The 17,233-nt window shown below is 36.0% G+C and overlaps 3 protein-coding genes across 4 annotated transcripts; 1 reads left to right on the top strand and 2 right to left on the bottom strand.

Moving 5' to 3' along the window:
• Positions 1-2,260: 2,260 nt before the first annotated feature.
• Positions 2,261-4,872, bottom strand: LOC110774043 (small ribosomal subunit protein uS11z). The gene is made up of 6 exons (XM_021978566.2): positions 4,713-4,872; positions 3,942-4,061; positions 3,804-3,849; positions 3,350-3,435; positions 2,994-3,123; positions 2,261-2,566 (listed from the first exon to the last, which is right to left on the bottom strand). Exons 1-6 carry the CDS (start codon positions 4,713-4,715, stop codon positions 2,499-2,501), a joined length of 453 nt encoding a protein of 150 aa, XP_021834258.1. The 5' UTR covers positions 4,716-4,872; the 3' UTR covers positions 2,261-2,498.
• A 506-nt stretch (positions 4,873-5,378) lies between these two features.
• TRANS11 (translocase 11) lies at positions 5,379-9,526 on the bottom strand. The gene is made up of 8 exons (XM_021978610.2): positions 9,179-9,526; positions 8,944-9,018; positions 8,473-8,690; positions 7,622-8,072; positions 7,432-7,496; positions 6,600-6,790; positions 5,871-6,079; positions 5,379-5,789 (listed from the first exon to the last, which is right to left on the bottom strand). The coding sequence occupies exons 1-8, from the start codon at positions 9,314-9,316 to the stop codon at positions 5,607-5,609; spliced, it is 1,530 nt and encodes a 509-aa protein (XP_021834302.1). The 5' UTR covers positions 9,317-9,526; the 3' UTR covers positions 5,379-5,606.
• Positions 9,527-13,794: 4,268 nt separating this feature from the next.
• On the top strand, positions 13,795-16,805 carry LOC148295266 (uncharacterized). 2 transcript variants are annotated; one of them, XM_088252777.1, is made up of 3 exons: positions 13,795-13,940; positions 14,419-15,806; positions 15,996-16,805. In XM_088252777.1, exons 2-3 carry the CDS (start codon positions 14,423-14,425, stop codon positions 16,772-16,774), a joined length of 2,163 nt encoding a protein of 720 aa, XP_088108903.1. In that variant the 5' UTR covers positions 13,795-13,940; positions 14,419-14,422; the 3' UTR covers positions 16,775-16,805. The 2 variants fall into 2 exon arrangements, with proteins under 2 accessions (XP_088108903.1, XP_088108902.1); XM_088252776.1 differs by having other exon boundaries at positions 14,419-16,805.
• The last annotated feature ends 428 nt before the right edge of the window (positions 16,806-17,233 follow it).

The raw sequence follows: 17,233 nt of genomic DNA, 5'->3' as shown, positions 1-17,233 counted from the left end.
ATGCTCAGCATGTTTCAGGATTGATAAGCCATATCAATCATGCTACCGAAGTTTATTTTTACGTATAAAAATATAGGTATATTATTTACCAAAACTATTTTTAAAAAACTAAGTCAGTTACTTTGTAATTGAAATTTCCGTACATTTTTCATAAATTAAAAATAGGTACACAAGAATTTATAGAAAATATAGGTACAATATTTACCTATAGGTAAATTATTTTACAATATACCTATAAATGCGTATAGGTGTAAGTATATTAATTTACATACCTAGAGGCCTAGGTTGTTAAGAAAAAATATAGGTAAATTCATGTACCTAATTTCAAACCATAACAATTATTAAATTTGAAAATTGGTATAAATAAAAGGAAATAAATAAGCTATCACGTTGAAATCCTTGGAAAAAACTTACCCATTAAATCCTTGGAATCTATACAAAATTGAAACACAATTAATAGGCATTGAATTGTAGCTAATTTCTTAAACAAATCACGTTAAAAATGTAATCAAGGGTATTATAGGAATTTAAAAATTATAACTTTAACACATTAAGCTTGATTAGGAAACTTGATAAGTTGGATCTTAGTCATCGGGTTTTTCTTATAACAATCGGATTTTATTTATAGAAAAATAAAATGATGGGTTGTAGGTAAGAAAATATTAATTTGAAGGGGAAGAGTCAAATTTACTATTAAAAAGTATAGCCTTGATGAAGCAAGGAATTTACATAGTATAGCATAACGCAAAAATTCCTAAATATGATACACTTGTGAATTTTAGATAGTACAGTTAAATGACTAGACTATTAAAATATACGGATATTTAAAAAGTATATCCGTGCGGCTATACTCTTTAAATATTTAATATTTTAATAATATAACCCCGTGGCTATAATCTTTAAAAATATCTTTAAATATATTCAAATATTTAAATCGGTGTTAGAATCGTAAGACGCTTAGGGCTCGTTTGGTACACCTCCTTGGCTTGGACTGGCTTGGATAATAATTTATCCCATGTTTGTTGTCATGCGGTTCTAAGCTTAAGTGGGATTGGTGATCCCGGGCCCACCAAAAACACCTCCTTAGGTGTTCTTAGTGAATCCCGCGTGAGATGGAGGGACTAATTGTCCCGTGCTCTCGCTAGCTTCTGCCCAGCCCAACCCCCACGCCACTGCCCAGTGCCCAGTGCCCAACCTCTCTCTCTCTTTTGCTCCCTTCTCTACCCCCACACTCATACCACTACACAACACATATTCATAGATCCACCATGGCCACTGGATCTTCATCCCAAACAGCCAATAGCCCGTTCGAAATTCAAAAAAACAAACACCACAACAAAGTCACTGTATCATCGTCCCAATCTTCTCACCACCCCAACAACATCAATGGGTATGTTGAGATGTGACGAATTTTAGGGCATAAAAAGATGGGTGGAGAGAAAATGAAGAAGAAGAGGAGATAAAAATTTTGAAAAAAACTGAGAAGAGGAGAGAAAATTGAGATGAAGAGGAGATGAAATTTTCGAAAAAAACTGGGAAGAGGAGAGAAAATTTTCGAAAAAAAAGAAAAGAAAAGTAGATAGAAAATGGAGAAGGAGAAGGAGAAGAAGAAGATGAAAGAGATGCAGATGGGAAGAAGAAGAAAGTGAAGCAGAGAGAAAAAAACGAGGAAAGAGATGGAGAGAGAGAAGAAAAGTAAAAAAAAAAATATTAAAAAAATAATCCCTTTTTTTTTTTTACGAAATAAAAAATTAAAAAATTAAAAAATAAATAAATAGTCCTAGTCCAATCAAACAGACACCAAACGCTATACTAGTGTTATCCAGCTTATACCAAGGCAAGCCAATCCAAGACAGTACTAGTATTTAGTTCAGTCCATGACAGTCCGCCATACCAAACGAGCCCTAGTTATAAGTAGTTACTCATGCACATTCCCCCTTTCTCATTTTAGCTTGTGTCAAAAAGACCAAAGAGCCAAAAAGACAATTGGAGAAATGGCACAAATCCAAATCTCACTAACCCAAATTGGTCGGCCCAGCCACAAATCCAAGTCTCAACAATCACTTTTGATTGAATACCAAGCAAATGGCAATTTCCAAATTATGCGAGATGTATTGACTGGAAAAAAGGTATGCATATTAACTAAATACCAAATTCAATTGACTGATTTCAAATATCAATTTAAGTTGATTTAGATATAACATTTTAGTGCAAAGATTGAACGAGCATCTACAAGTCAAGGAAATTGACACGAAAGACAAGTCCATAAACGTGCCATAAGATAGCTCATTGCAGACCGCATTAACATAGTACGGATAACAAACAAAAACTTCAAGAGTCTCATCAACTCTTTCTAAATTAATTGAAAATATAAATCTTTCGCAAACACATAGTCAAAAGCTAGTCTCAAAACTGAAAGTAACAGCTCCTAGTTTCAGAGACCCATAATCCAGCAACCACCATGACAAACAGGTCTGACCAGATAAGAAGTGCAAGCTTTACAGCCTCCTTCCTCTTCGGCCTCCCTTTCTACGGGTGCTATCAGTAGGAATTGGAGTCACATCCTCTGAAATATGAAATTAAAAACAGAAAAGTCAGCATTCCAAATCCATAAATTACACACAAACGAGTCTAATAGTTTCAAAAAATATGTTATGGAAGAAATGTATACAAAGAATATTGTAGAATTATGATAAAATCATCTTCAAACATCAGCTAGAATAAACATTCAAAAACAGGCTTCTGCATTTTTTTGTTGGATGTTTAGGTTAATTTTGACAACCAGACTTCAGTATTACCCTACATACACTAAATAAAGCTCTAATTATAAAGATCATGCCACTAAGAATTTGCATGACAAAAATACTAGACATTAGTAATTGTTTCAGGGATGCTTGCATGATATAGTAAACATACTATAAGAATATGTTCCGTAGATACAATATTTGCAAACTTTGGTAATATGATAAGTTTTTCAAGAAAAAAGTGTATACCTATACGACCAATTCTCATTCCAGAACGAGCAAGGGCACGGAGGGCAGACTGGGCACCTGGACCAGGGGTTTTGGTTTTGTTACCACCAGTAGCACGGAGCTTGATATGAAGAGCAGTAATACCTAATTCCTGCTTTATCAAAAGTTACACTTATGAAGCAACAGCAGAAGGCAAACAAAATAATAAAATTGCACTGCAGCTTGTAATAATGCACACAACATCCAAGTTCCAAGAAAATGGCCCAAATGAATTGCTTTATAAGAAATGTTTGGTTATTTATTTCAACAAAAGAAAAAAAGAAATCAAAAGCAAACAACATGCATACACGAACTATATATTGAAATTAGACCAAGACCTTGCATCTCTGTGCAACATCCTGTGCTGCAAGCATAGCTGCATACGGGGAAGACTCATCTCTGTCAGCTTTCACCTTCATACCACCTGCATTTAAAGAAGGGAGATTTTATGAAATCGAACATGAGACTTAACATCGAAACATAGTGATCACCTAGCTAGAACCTACGACTGAAATTTTTTTATTCTCCACACTATAGAATCCAGTTCATAGATGTCGCATCCAGCAACCAACAGAATGACAGAGAACACTACTTACAAATAAAGAACTAAAGAATTCAAAATTCGTCATGCTCCAATTAGGAGTATACTACAACCTTATGTGTATAATAATTTATTTGCAATAAAACTTATAAAACTACCAAAAAGTTCTCAACACCAAACCCAGCATGAGCCTATGGTGTCCAAAAAAGAAATTTAGCATATCTTAATTCTAGAAAACCAAAATTCCTTACCAGTGATGCGCACCAAGGTTTCTCTTCCTGACAGATCTGTCACATGCTGAAAATCAAACAAGAAACCAACATTACAAACCAAAGTAAAAGCAGGATAAATTATACACATCATACCTAGCGAAAGATAAGTTCACTTACAATGAATGTGTCATTAAACGACGCAAAAATGTGTGCCACACCAAAGGCATATTCTCCATCCTTGAGGGTAGGACCAAGAGTAACGTTTTCTTCTTTTGGTTCCCTAACCTTCCTCCTTGACTGTAGCATACATCAATTCAAAAAGATGTCAATATCAAGAAGAACTAGCTCTACCATTGATTAATAAAACAAAAACAAAAATTTGAACCATCCACTACCAATTACAACGTTTTTCGAAACTGAAACAAGAACACTCTAGCAGTAGAAACAACTCAAACAAGTTTAATTCCCGGCATCATAACAAACGCTTAGAAATTGACACAAAGCTAAGTAACCACACATATTAACTCTAACTCAAGTACAAAACCACATTATCGGTAATAAAACAAATTTGGATAATTTATTCACCAACTGGGTATACGACCCTCAGACTGACTAATCTGAATTTGGCACAGGGGCTTTCTTTCCGACAAGAAAAGTAACCAGACAATCATATTTTTCAGAACGAAAATAAAAACGAAATGCAATTTTCCATTTGCGAAGTTTGCAGAAGGTGATGCATTTGGAAGGCAAGTCAAAATTTCAATTTCGTCACAAAATGATAAAAATATATACAAGGTTTCTGGATCTGAAACCCTAGCAGCTAAAAGATGGAAGTCTGGGGTCTTACACACACCATAAAGCCTCACAAAATGAATTGGGTACACACAGACAGATCAATCTGAGACATACTACATGAAAGAGCATAGGTTGGATTTCAGATTTGCTTACCATGGCTGCGAAGTGATGAGATTGAGTGCTAGGTTTTCGAGGAGGCTCTTGGTGCGCTTTTGTCAGCTATAAAAACCCTAAGCAGAGGACTGAGGCGTTTGTGCCTGCTTCGCTTTTATATCAGAGAACAATTTTTAGGGTTTTGTGTGAAGGCGTAAAGACTTGGGAATTTACAGTAATAGCCCTTTGATTTAGGCTATATTGTAATAATTCACCTTTTGTTTTGGATATTCCAGTTTTCCTCCTAGTAGGCTGCCCCCCCTGGCACCCATATAATTTTACTTATATATATATTTTTTTCCCGAAGGATAATATTATGCATGACAAATAATTATTTCTTCTTAAAACTTGATAGAGTTTAGTCTAGTGGAGCTTGCAAAACAATAAGTGAAACTCCTATATACTAATAGACAGTATAAAATTTTTAGTGTTAAGGTTTGAAAAGGCAAATAAAAAAAGTGTAAAGGTTCATTAAAAAAATTCCTAATTGTAAAATAGATGTTTAGTGACCTCGAATGCAAGAATAATTGCTCTTAATCACATCTTATAGTTAGCAGGCTATATCGAAGAAAATTGACATGCGAATCATTGGAATGGTCTTTCACATTTGAACTTGAAGATATAATTTTCGAAAAATTGATTGTATAAAAGGTTTGAAAAAAAAAATTGCGAATTGTCAAATATACTTGTGATCAACGTGTCGAACTACAACTGGTATACAGTCTTCTAAGCAAAAACTTGGCATACAGGGTTTGACTTGTACATATACTCTATTTTCCGAGCAAGCTGTTGAATTACAAATAAATAAACCTTACATCACATAAGAAACAATTTTAGTGATCCTAACTACAAAGAATGGTAACAACGAAGAGTCCATTGTCCATCATCCAAATGCTATGCAGAAATCAGACCCAGATAGCCAGCGCATAACGCCAATGTGGATGAAATAACGTATGCACCACCAACAATGACTGGTTCTTTCAACCCACATAGTTCAAGGTGATGATGAAACGGCGCCATTCGAAAGAGACGACGACCAGCTCCATACATGCGCTTGGTTGTCTTGAAGTACAATACCTATAAGCACACCAGTATATCAGTCCAGAGATAAGCTTCACTACACCTTAAAACAATCTATGAATGTGATCGGTAAAAAACCTGCAGAATAACCGATAAGGCTTCCACAACGAAGATGCCAGATGAAACAAATAATGGAAAGAACATCCCCGTGCAACAAGCCATTGCAGCTAACCCTCCACCGAGTGCCAAAGATCCCGTATCACCCATGAATACGGATGCCTTGTATCGATTGTGCAAAAGAAAACCAACACAAGCTCCTGCCATTGATGCTCCAAATATAGCAAGGTCTGTTTCATATGGCGTGCAATACTTAGCACTCTAGAATTATGCAGAAAAGAGAATTCTATTGCTTAATCATTGACAAGTTTACAATGCTGAGTTAATAATCCAACCCTTGGTGGGATTGTGCTAGTGATGGTGCAACCAAATTGCAAAAGATAATCTTCTATTTAACACATAACAATACAATTGCAGTAGCAATGATTGAGAATGCCAACCATTGCGCTCTCACTCTGAATAATAATCTATAAAACATTGAGGACTTGTCTCCACTAAACGAAAAGCAAGTTTACAAGTAAATTAGCTGCCAAACTGTTGAGCAAATTGGCGACTTCACATGCTGATTTAGAGGATAGAAATCAAAAATCAATCCATAAAGTGATTTTATATCAAGGTCGGCCACATTATAATCCTGTTCTGCAAGCCATTTAGATTTTTTTCATCGATTAAAAAACACCATTATCCTATCACATGCAACATACTGCATTGCAAACAAATTAAAAATATCATAATGACAACTACACTGACCAGAACATACTGGAAGCACTGCAATCGACATTCCTATAAAAGCCAACGCAGCAGTCCCTCCAGCCAGCCCATCAAGACCATCTGTTAAGTTAACCCCGTTTCCCATAGAAACAAAACAGAATGAGGCCAATGCTAGATAACATTTACCCAGGCACACAAGGCCCAGTGCAGGTAGAGGAACCAACATTTTCCTGCATTAAGAAACAGAAGATCGACTTGAGCAAAAGTACTATGTCTAAAGCATTTGTCAAAATGTTTTGTCTTTTCTCAATCAATGGCAGTGCTATATAAAGAAATATTGATTTTATTTATAAATATACCCAGTAGTATGAGATTCCCAAAATAATTGCACATTTTCCATTAGGCTTTTTATCTTATAACCATGTGTATTGTATTTTACATCTATGAAACTTTCTAATAAATACTAGGATGTTATGATCTCACAGTGTTTAGGTTAACATAATAGTTATTAAATCTTGCTTCTAGTTCAGTATCTTATATTGTGCCCAAACACATATGCTACAGTTATAAAAGTTTCATCACTTGTAAAACGAATTATCTTATGTATTTAAAAAAATAAACAAAATATCTCACACTTGAAAATTCTGCTATGCATATCCTGTTGCAGATTGTTTCTCACTTAAATCTTGTGATTTTTAGGCCAATCCATGTATTTAATTTGGCATAACAGCAACTATAATTCACATACTACGCCCTATTTTGTCAGACTGATAATTAGCGCCAAACACAAGTTGATATTTTCTTGTAAACTCATCATCATAAGAATAGAAATGTGAGTTACCATCAGAAAAATAGTTAGAAGAAGATATACATGCCATAGGGTGATGATATTTTTGTTGTATGCAACCAATATGAAAACCAGATTCCAACAGCTACCTGTAAAATTAGCATGACTTAAATATTGCTCAAAAGTTTGATAGAACTTAGAATCAATTCTTTCTTTTTTTTTAAACAGCAATATGCAAAAAGTTTGAGAAAGAAAAACTCGATGAAAAATTTACCTCCATAATAATTTTTGTCCATGCAGATAAACCAGTGTTATGGTTCTTGATGAGGCTTAATGTATCATCAAGTAGCCCAATTGCAGCAAATGCAAGAGTTGCTAGAGCTACTCCAGAAACTTCGACAGAAGAAAAACCGGCAATGAATTTCGCAACAATTACACCAACTGGTACAAAAAATAGTCCACCCATCGTGGGAGTTCTTTTCTTTAAGGAGTGCCTTGCAGGCCCTTCTATTCTGATAATTTGACGAATCTTCAAGACATAGAGAAATGGTACACAAACATATCCCGCACATGCAGCTAAAGCGGCTGATATGAAAAAGGGGCAGGTCAAGTGAAATGGTCCCAAAGGTAGTCTAACAATCCGCCATGCACACCAATCCACATATAGAAGTACCACCACTAAGAAAATTATCAGTCCTGTGTTGAGTAATACTCCATTCCTGATCCTGCAAATGTAGAGTGTAAACGACCATCAAACTAAGAAGGCTGCAGACAGCTCACTAATCTAACAACCTGAGTAGATTCCCATACGGTAAAAGATTAACGACTTCTCATTGTACCAAAAAGAAAAGGAGAGGACATTCCCTAGGATTCATAATTTTATTAGCTAAGCTCCATTGACTATGGACTTTTAATTTTAAAACAAGCACAATCACAAAATCAAACACTGACACATAAACTACAATTACATCATTGACTTTTGCTCAAACAACTTTAAAATACCATAGCTTTATCCAGTATGCTTGCTTTTCATTAGAATTCTATTTCTTGAAATCCGCATCCAATGAGCAATAATCAGAACCACAATAAAGCAAAACGACCAATTCCTAAGGTTGACCTACTTGCCTGTGCTTCTTACGCTGTTTCCCAAGCAATGCAAACCGACGAGCAGTCACAGTTAGAGACTCATCAGTTGATGCAGTGATGACAGGCAAATCAATATCGGCCACGGGAGTTACAACAAACTCTGCATCACTATCTTCACCACCGCTGGAATAAATCATGTACCCTGTAGACTCTTCATGGTTACCCCAATCATCAAGTGGTGCTACATCAGCTGCATCCTATAGATCGATTTAAATCTTTAAGTACAAATTAATGGTGTCACCCCAATCACAATAATGGTTTGCATTTTTTGTATTGGATAAACCAACGTAGGTTTCTGTTAAAATTGAGAATTCATTGAAAACTTTCCAAAAAGAAAGAAACTTGATAGTTGATTCTAAATGTAAACAGAATAAGACACCCAATATGAACAAACAAGAAAAAGAAGTCATCATTGTCAGTTAGCATATGGGCCATGAATTATAAGCTCACCGCATCAAAGGCCCCGAAATCGACATCACTATAACGATAGCGGCGACCATGCCTTCGGAAATTTGGTCCAATCAACTGCAATACAAAGTTATTAAATGAGCACCAGTTAATAAAATTTTCACTGTTGAAAATCCTCAAAGTTGACTTTCTCAGCAACCAAACGGAAATTAAATTCAGAATTGAACCAAAGAAAACAACAAAGATATGAATCGGCGATGCCAAAAAATTAACAGACCTTAAGATCGTAATTCTGGAGCGAAAATGCCGAAACGGATCCAAGGCGAGGGACCGTACGGAGTGAGGAGTAGTTGTGAGAGCGAGAGAGTTGGAGAGGAGAGAGATGGCGGAAAGTCAGAGAATAAGAAGATGTCATGGCTCTGAAGAAGAAGAAGAAGAAGAAGAAGAAGAAGACGACGACGACGATGAAGAAGAAGCTGGTGAGAATGAGGATGGGAGGAGGAGAGATGGTTCAGATCTTGAAGAGGTTGGTAAGGCCATTAAAAACTGGAGAGTCAGGGAAATTCGAGTTTTCAGGCATTTTATACCAAAAGAAAAGAAACTATTTGTAGTTAGGCCGGAGGGAAAGCAAAAGTAAAAATACAGACTTTGAAATTCTCGCAACGTTTTTTCTATTTTTAATCTGACTGTTTTGACGCGCCAAATCGAGCGTGGGAACTGGGACGGCGTATCAGATATGGGCCAGGTGGCACCTGAGAGAGAATTTGTGAATGTCTCTTTCTAGTTGATTTATTTTTTTATACAGCCAATCATTTAATTACTCTAATACGGGATGAAGTGAATTCGAAGTTGGGTCCAAGAAAACTAACTTGAGTGTTTTTATCTGTTAAAGTTGGAATGATGCCGTATCAAAATGTCATAAAGACTCAAACCCAACTTGAGTTAATTTATTTTGCTGTGAAGAAAAGAAATTCAATTATTGTAGGTGTAATTTCCTTTCCATTTGGCCAGTTGTCAATCCCCAATGCGTCGTGACTCGTGCTATAAGTTTCGGTCTCACCCAAATTACCAGTGGGTTAGGTAAAACGTTTGATTCGAACATATGATGTCATAGATTCTCTCACTAGGAGACATTCACCCAATCTTTGATTTGTTTTGCATGTTTGGAATAGCTCCAAAATGAAAAGTGTGCAACACGACAACAATGGTTTTGCATTTACCCACCTTAACACTTGCTTCATTCACAAACCCAACTAAAATTCAACAGAAATTCGTGTACCGATTGATGAAATATTCACATAGCCCGCCAGCACCAGTAGTACACACACCACACATACATCGGAAAATGTTGTCAAACACAAAATCGCTCAAAGATCCGGCAATCGAATCACTTGCTAACTTTGATTGGAGTTGGCGCTCAGAATCCGACCACGCCCCATTGTGAATCCCTTAGTTCCATCAGGCATTCTCAAGCCAGTGGTGGCTTTGAAGGTTCAATTCCATGATTAGCCGAACTGGTTCCGTTACCTAGGGAGGAACAAAATATCAAACGTTTAAGTTAGATTAGCCCAAGGAAAGGAACCAATTCAAAAAAGTAGCTCAGCAACATACCAAACCCATTGGAGGAGGTTTTGTCGCAAATACTATCAAAATGTCATAAAGACTCAAACCTGTTGCCTAACTTGAGTTAATTTATTGGGAACTTTAGTTTTCACACACAATATAGCTTACTATTTAGGTAAATAGGAATTCAATTTCAGCTAATTAGGATAAAGTCAAAAGCCAAAATATAGTACATGCTTTTACCATAATATAATTAAAGAACATTAAAATTACAACATATGCTATTGTGCCATTATTTTCAATTTTCAAATTTACAAAATATACCATTAACCCAATCGCACAACTCACTATTCGTCTTCACCTTGAGAAATCGCCTTCCACATTTTCACACTTTTCCCAAAAACTCAGAGATTGCACAGCGACGATCGTTCACAGTACACCACGATCAACGACGACCGCCAACGAAAATTTGTTCAGCATGTTTCTTTGTGGAGTACTCATAAACGATGTTTTCAGGGCTATCTCTGCTTGGTATGATGTCGGGATTGGTGCAACTCGTTGTGCAAGACAGTGATGGAGCAAGATTGGTCTTGGAACAAGCCAGCTCTCGACTAGATGGAGCTTTATCACGCAGCACGGAAGTGAATATAAGATATCAGATACTCAGAGATGGTTTTGTACAGGTTCAGTGATAGATTTCCATCATTTTTCCCATTAAGTAGCTTAACTAGTTGCATATAGTTCACCCAAGTGAAATAATGCAAAGGTGACACCAGTTGTGGAGCTAAAAATGGTTCATCCATTTTTCTGTTCCATATGTTAATAGGTTAGCTTTGTAGCATTTTAGCGTATCCTTTGCACTGAGCAATAATTTGTTGATTATAATTAGTTCAATGTACCGTAAAAGGTGATTGTGAGAATACAAAGATCTATAAGTTTGAATTTCTTCATGTCCTTATATCAAAGACCGAAAAGAAAACTGCGATGGTTGCTATAGAATGACTTTATAAATATATTCAGTGGTTGCTATAATTTCCACTTGGCTCCAAGACCCTAACTTCATCTCCTCAAAGGGAAAGAGAGGGAATGAAACAGGTATGAGTGTGCTTATTGTACAAGTGCTTTCAAATCAAGCAGATCCTCTTTGGATGGTAGAAGTTGAATTCTTTCTTCAATCATTGAAAAGCTTTGATATAAAAGTCGATTTTTCTCCACTAAATGTCTCTTGCTAGGATTCCATGTATATGATTGTACTCTTGGAATTGTACTCCTAGTGACCCAAAGCAAAATCTGACTTAAGCTCGGCTCTTGTGCCACTAGTTATATTGCCATGCATTGTAATTTTCACGTGACCTTTATTCCAACGTACGTAATCTATTCTATCTATATCCTAGGCCATTCAATGGACCAAAAGCTTACTTACAATATGTTAATTGATTGTGTTTGATAATTCAGGAACATGAAATGTAGCTTTATAATTGTACGAAAGAATCAAGAAAACTTGAACTTCGGATGAAAGAGAAGCTAATTAGTTTGATTACACTAATGAAACGTTAAGAACCACCAACCGCCACGTCTCATTATAATTATATTTGTCTGTTTAAGGAGGCTCTTCAACATGTTTATAGCAAAAGAAAATAGCAAAAGAAGTAATGGGAGAAAAGAGTTTTGCTAGGATATGATCTCATACAGGACATGGCATACGCGGGTGACTCAATCGTTGAAGAGTGTGGATCCTATTGTGGCCTAATGTCCATGAACGATCTCACATGACGACTGTCCTTAGCTTTCCTCTGCTCAAAAAACTTGTATTGAACTGTCATATACTATATACCATGAAAAAAAGAAGAAGCAAGGATTCATTTTTGGTAAACTTGCTAGCAGAGTAATGATTTGCGTTGGCCAAGAAGGCCTAGCTCATATGAGAAGCCTCTGGTCATTGTTGCCTTTGGTCAACTCATTTACTAACTTTTTGTTTTAGATAATATAATACTTTAATTGTGAGATGGAATATAGACCAAGTTTAAAAAAAACACTTACCTTTTCTTCTTGTCAAAGGGATCAATTGGCGATTTGCCAATACTTTCGAGTATGACAAACAACCGACTTGGATCAAATTCGTGATAAGGGTAAATAGATCTTTTTGACCCTACTAAAATACAAATACAAGGAGGCCACTTTTGGATTTTCACTTCTTTTTTTTGTTTACAACATCTTGCTTGCTATTTTTTAATTTTAGTTTTCATTTTTTATGCTAAAGTATAAAGAGAAATGAGGGAGAATGGAAGTGAGAAAGAGAGTGGAGTTGAGATTGAGAGGGAAAATGAGGGGAGAGGATGAGAGAAATGAGTACAAAAAATAAAAAATAAAACTAAAAACTAAAAAATATTTCAAATTGTTTTCACTTTTGTTACTCATCATCACTTTCATTCTCACTCTTATTTTCTTCTATGCTCTAAAAAAAAATTGAAAACTAAAAACTAAAATTGAACTTTTACTTTGAAAAAATATTTCCCACTTTGAAAATGACTTGCTTGGGAAGAAGGCGTGAAACTAAATTCGTGGGGATAAATAATGCTAAATTTGAAAATTAATTTTTAATTATTACATAAGGGTGGAAAATTGGAAATGTCTGCAACAGAATTTCAAACCAAATGGCAGTTTGTGGCAAAAAAGTTATAAGGCGCACGTTAGCCTTAGCCCAGCAATTGCAGCGGAGTGCCAATTGGCGTGACACAGTCAAAGAGAAAAGGGTGCAATTTTTTATTTTAGTTGCAAGCGAAACTTATATATTAAAGAAATTATTATCTTTTCAACAGTATTAATAAGCAGTAACCTTTCTCATTATTATTATTGTTTAGTGCTACAATTTTCATTTAAATATGTTAGAAATATCATATTTAAAGATCAATTTATGTATTATCTCTCTAATAGATGTAGGATCCATTGTATTGATGGCCTCCACCCAGAGGCGGACCGACGTTAGGACAAGAGGGGGTAGACGCCCCCTTGGAAGGCTGGAAATTTGGGAAGGGAATCCATTAGAGCCCCCTTGGATTGCTGGTAGAAGCCCCCTTGTATGCAAACCAACTGCTCGATGGAAGTCCCAGGCGAAACCTCTCCTTCTGTTGCTGCGCAGTTGGGCTGCGCTATTTTTTTTTCAAAATCAGCCTTGCCAAACGACGTCGTTTGGTCTAGGCTCAGTCAAATTTTTTTTAAATGACCTGGCCTCAAAACGACGTCGTTTTGGGCCAGGTTTAAAAAAAAAAGAAAAAAGGGGAACATCAGCTCTCTTACTTACCCGATCCCTCTGCTGCACAGCACCTCTCCAAACCCTTTATTCCCCCAATTTCACAGCTCCAAGTCCAACCCTCTCAAACTTTAACCTCCCAACCTCCATCAACTCTTCTCCGGTGGAATAGTGTCGATCACCACCACCTTGTGCCGCCGTCCGCCGGCCTTTTTCTCAACTACAAGTAAGCAAGGCATTATTGGGTATATTAATAAATTTATAGTGATAATATATATTGTTGATATTGGTAATTTTTTTTTTTTGTAATGAAATTTGTGGATATGAATTCATATTGATGGATAATGTAGATTGATAGTTTATGCTTGATTGATTATATTGAATATTGATTGATATTTGATATAATAATTTGGTAGATATTGAATATTGATTGATATGGGTTTATGGGGTAATATTGATGGGTAATAGATTGATTGATATGGGTTTAGGGGGTAATATTGATGGGTAATAGATTGATTGAGTTTATGCTTTATTGAGTATATTGAATATTAATTGATATTTGATATGATAATTTGATATATTGAATATTGGTTGATATGGGTTTAGAGGGCATATTGAATATTGAGAGTGAGTTATTGACATTTTCATGTTCATATGATAATTTGGATAAAAATTATTGATTGATTGAATTAATTGATTTGTAGATTTATGGAACGATTCTTTAAAAGAAAATTATCTACGGATAGTTCTTCTCCGTCTAATCCGGGTAGTTCAAATGCAAGACCAATTGAAGTAGATGAAATATTAGCTAATCTTCAGGCAGACCCTGGACTAAGAACTCGAATGGCGGATTATAGTCCTAATATTCGAGATGAGATCCGAAGAGCATATCTACAAAAGGGACCTTGTCAGCCTAGAAGTTATAAATTCCCACAAACTAATCAAACAGGAATTAATAGACGCTTCATTGCTCAATGGTTTGATGAGCATGATTGGTTGGAATATAGTATTGCTAAAGATGCTGCGTTTTGTCTTCATTGTTATCTCTTCAAATCTAATTTTGATCAAGTGGGTGGTGATGCATTCACTGGGGTTGGCTTTAATAATTGGAAGAAGGCGAAAGAAAGATTTAACCTTCATGTTGGACCGGTTGGTAGTGTTCACAACCAAGCTAGAGAAGTTGCTTACAATTTGATGCATCAAACTACACACAGTGAAACCATTGTGATCAAGCAAACAAATCAAGCTCGCACGGCTTATCGCACTTGCTTGGATGCATCACTCAAGTGCACTAGGTATTTGTTGCGACAAGGTCTTTCTTTTCGTGGTCATGATGAAAGTGCTCAATCAAGTAATAAGGGGAATTATTTAGAGCTCTTGCAATTTCTTGCGGATCATGATGAAAAAGTGAAGGCTGTTGTGTTGGAAAATGCTCCGGGAAATTTAAAGTTAATAGCTCCTTCAATTCAAAAAGATCTTGTCAATTCTTGTGCTAAAGAAACCATTGGTCTTATCTTGAGTGATGTAAAAGATAGATATTTTTCATTAATGGTGGATGAAGCACGTGATGTTTCAATAAAGGAGCAAATGGCGATGGTGCTGCGTTATGTGAATGACAAAGGACAAATAATTGAAAGGTTTGTGGGGGTTCAACATGTAACCGACACTACTTCAAGTGCACTAAAGGAAGCCATTGATGAATTCTTTTCTTCCGCAAATTTGAGCTTTTTCAAGCTACGAGGACAAGGTTATGATGGAGCTAGTAATATGAGAGGTGAGTTCAATGGCCTTAAGACAAGAATTTTGAGAGAACAACCTTGTGCATTTTATGTTCATTGCTTTGCTCATCAACTTCAACTAGCTCTTGTTGCGGTAGCAAAGAAAAACATTGATGTCAACTCTTTTTTCACAACGGCTAATAGTTTGGTTAATGTTGTTGGAGCATCTTGTAAGCGTCGCGATGCACTTAGAGCACAATACCAAGAAGAGCTAGTGAAAGCTTTTGAAAATGATTGTCTTATAACGGGGCGAGGCTTAAATCAAGAAACTACTCTCAAACGTGCCGGCGATACAAGATGGAACTCACATTATGGTACGTTGATTAGTATCATTTCTATGTTCCCATCTGTGGTGAATGTGCTTCAAATGATTGTTGATGATAATCCTAATGATAGTTCGGGTGAAGCCTATAAGTTATGGAGAGAAATACAATCTTTTGAGTTTGTGTTTCACTTATTTTTAATGAAGGCTATATTGGGAATAACAAATACTTTGTCTCTAGCATTGCAAAAGAAAGATCAAGACATTGTGAGTGCAATGAGTTTAGTGAAAACATGCAAGGAAAACCTGCAGTGGATGAGGGATAATGAGTTTGAAGAATTGATTGAGCAAGCATCTTCGTTTTGTAACAAATACAATATTACAGTTCCTTACATGGATGAGGAATATGTAATTCCAGGGAGATCACAGCGTAATGCTCCAATGAAGACAAATTATCACCGTTATCGTGTGGAGATCTTTATTTATGTAATTGATGGGCAACTTGTGGAATTAAATGATCGCTTCAACGAGGTAAGTACTGAGTTACTTACTTGCTTGGCATGCTTGAGTCCGAAAAATAACTTTGTAGCTTTTGACAAACGAAAGCTAGTTCGTCTTGCTCAATTTTATCCTTATGATTTTTTGGATCGAGACTTATTGATGCTTGAAGATCAACTTGGTGTTTATGTTCATCATATGCGTTCGAGTAGTGATTTTTCTCAATTGGAAGGGATTAGTAGTCTTGCGGAAAAAATGGTGGAGAAAGGAATGCATGAAATATTTCCTTTTGTGTATTTGCTTCTTACATTGGCTTTGGTTTTACCGGTTGCAACTGCTTCAGTGGAAAGAGCATTTTCCGCCATGAATATTATTAAAAATCCACTTCGCAACAGAATGGGAGATCAATGGTTGAATGATAGTTTGATTGTTTACATTGAGAGAGATGTTTTTGCTTGTATTGATAATGAAACTATAATGCAACGTTTTCAAAATATGAAAACTCGTCGTGGACAATTGTAACTTGTATTATTGGTTTTGTTATGAATTATGAATGGAAGTACTATCTTTCTATCTTTTTAGCATTATTTTCATTGTAGAAAATTTTTGGAACTTTTACACTAAGCCCCCTTGGCCACATAATCCTGGATCCGCCACTGCCTCCACCTCTATTAGAGAGATTGTACACAAGTTGGCATCCTAGGATACCATGACCATTTCATGAAAACCATCACATGGTATTGTTTAACAAAAAACAAATTTTACAGGGCTAAAAAGTTATTTACGTTAGCCTTAGCCTTAGCCCAGTAGGTATATGGGCACCAGTTGGCGAGTTCAGATGAGATTGTGAGTTCATGTTCTGGGTCAGAGTCATTGACCAAACATGTTATGGAAGATAAGGGCATCTTTTCTAAAGAAATTGTGGGTCGGGACCAGCATACTGGGTTGGTGGTGGGTGAGGAAGAAGAAGAAAGTCTGGGT

The sequence above is a fragment of the Prunus avium genome, chromosome 4 (assembly GCF_965620075.1).
Source record: "Prunus avium chromosome 4, drPruAviu1.hap1.1, whole genome shotgun sequence".
NCBI lineage: Eukaryota > Viridiplantae > Streptophyta > Magnoliopsida > Rosales > Rosaceae > Prunus > Prunus avium.
Note: the sequence above shows the minus strand (reverse complement) of the source record. Positions and strands in the feature narration are given on the sequence as shown.

Excerpts from the sequence above, each read along its gene's own strand:
- LOC148295266 (XM_088252776.1), top strand. The coding sequence starts at position 14,423 with ATGGAACGATTCTTTAAAAGAAAATTATCTACGGATAGTTCTTCTCCG.
- LOC110774043 (XM_021978566.2), bottom strand. Across the intron at positions 3,850-3,941 it reads CGTTTAATGACACATTCATT|CATGTGACAGATCTGTCAGG; the intron begins GTAAGTGAACTT and ends TTTGATTTTCAG. Across the intron at positions 3,124-3,349 it reads ATGTTGCACAGAGATGCAAG|GAATTAGGTATTACTGCTCT; the intron begins GTCTTGGTCTAA and ends TTGATAAAGCAG.
- TRANS11 (XM_021978610.2), bottom strand. The coding sequence starts at position 9,316 with ATGACATCTTCTTATTCTCTGACTTTCCGCCATCTCTCTCCTCTCCAA. Across the intron at positions 7,497-7,621 it reads GGACAAAAATTATTATGGAG|GTAGCTGTTGGAATCTGGTT; the intron begins GTAAATTTTTCA and ends CTAATTTTACAG. Across the intron at positions 6,791-7,431 it reads ATATCATCACCCTATGGCAT|GAAAATGTTGGTTCCTCTAC; the intron begins GTATATCTTCTT and ends TTCTTAATGCAG.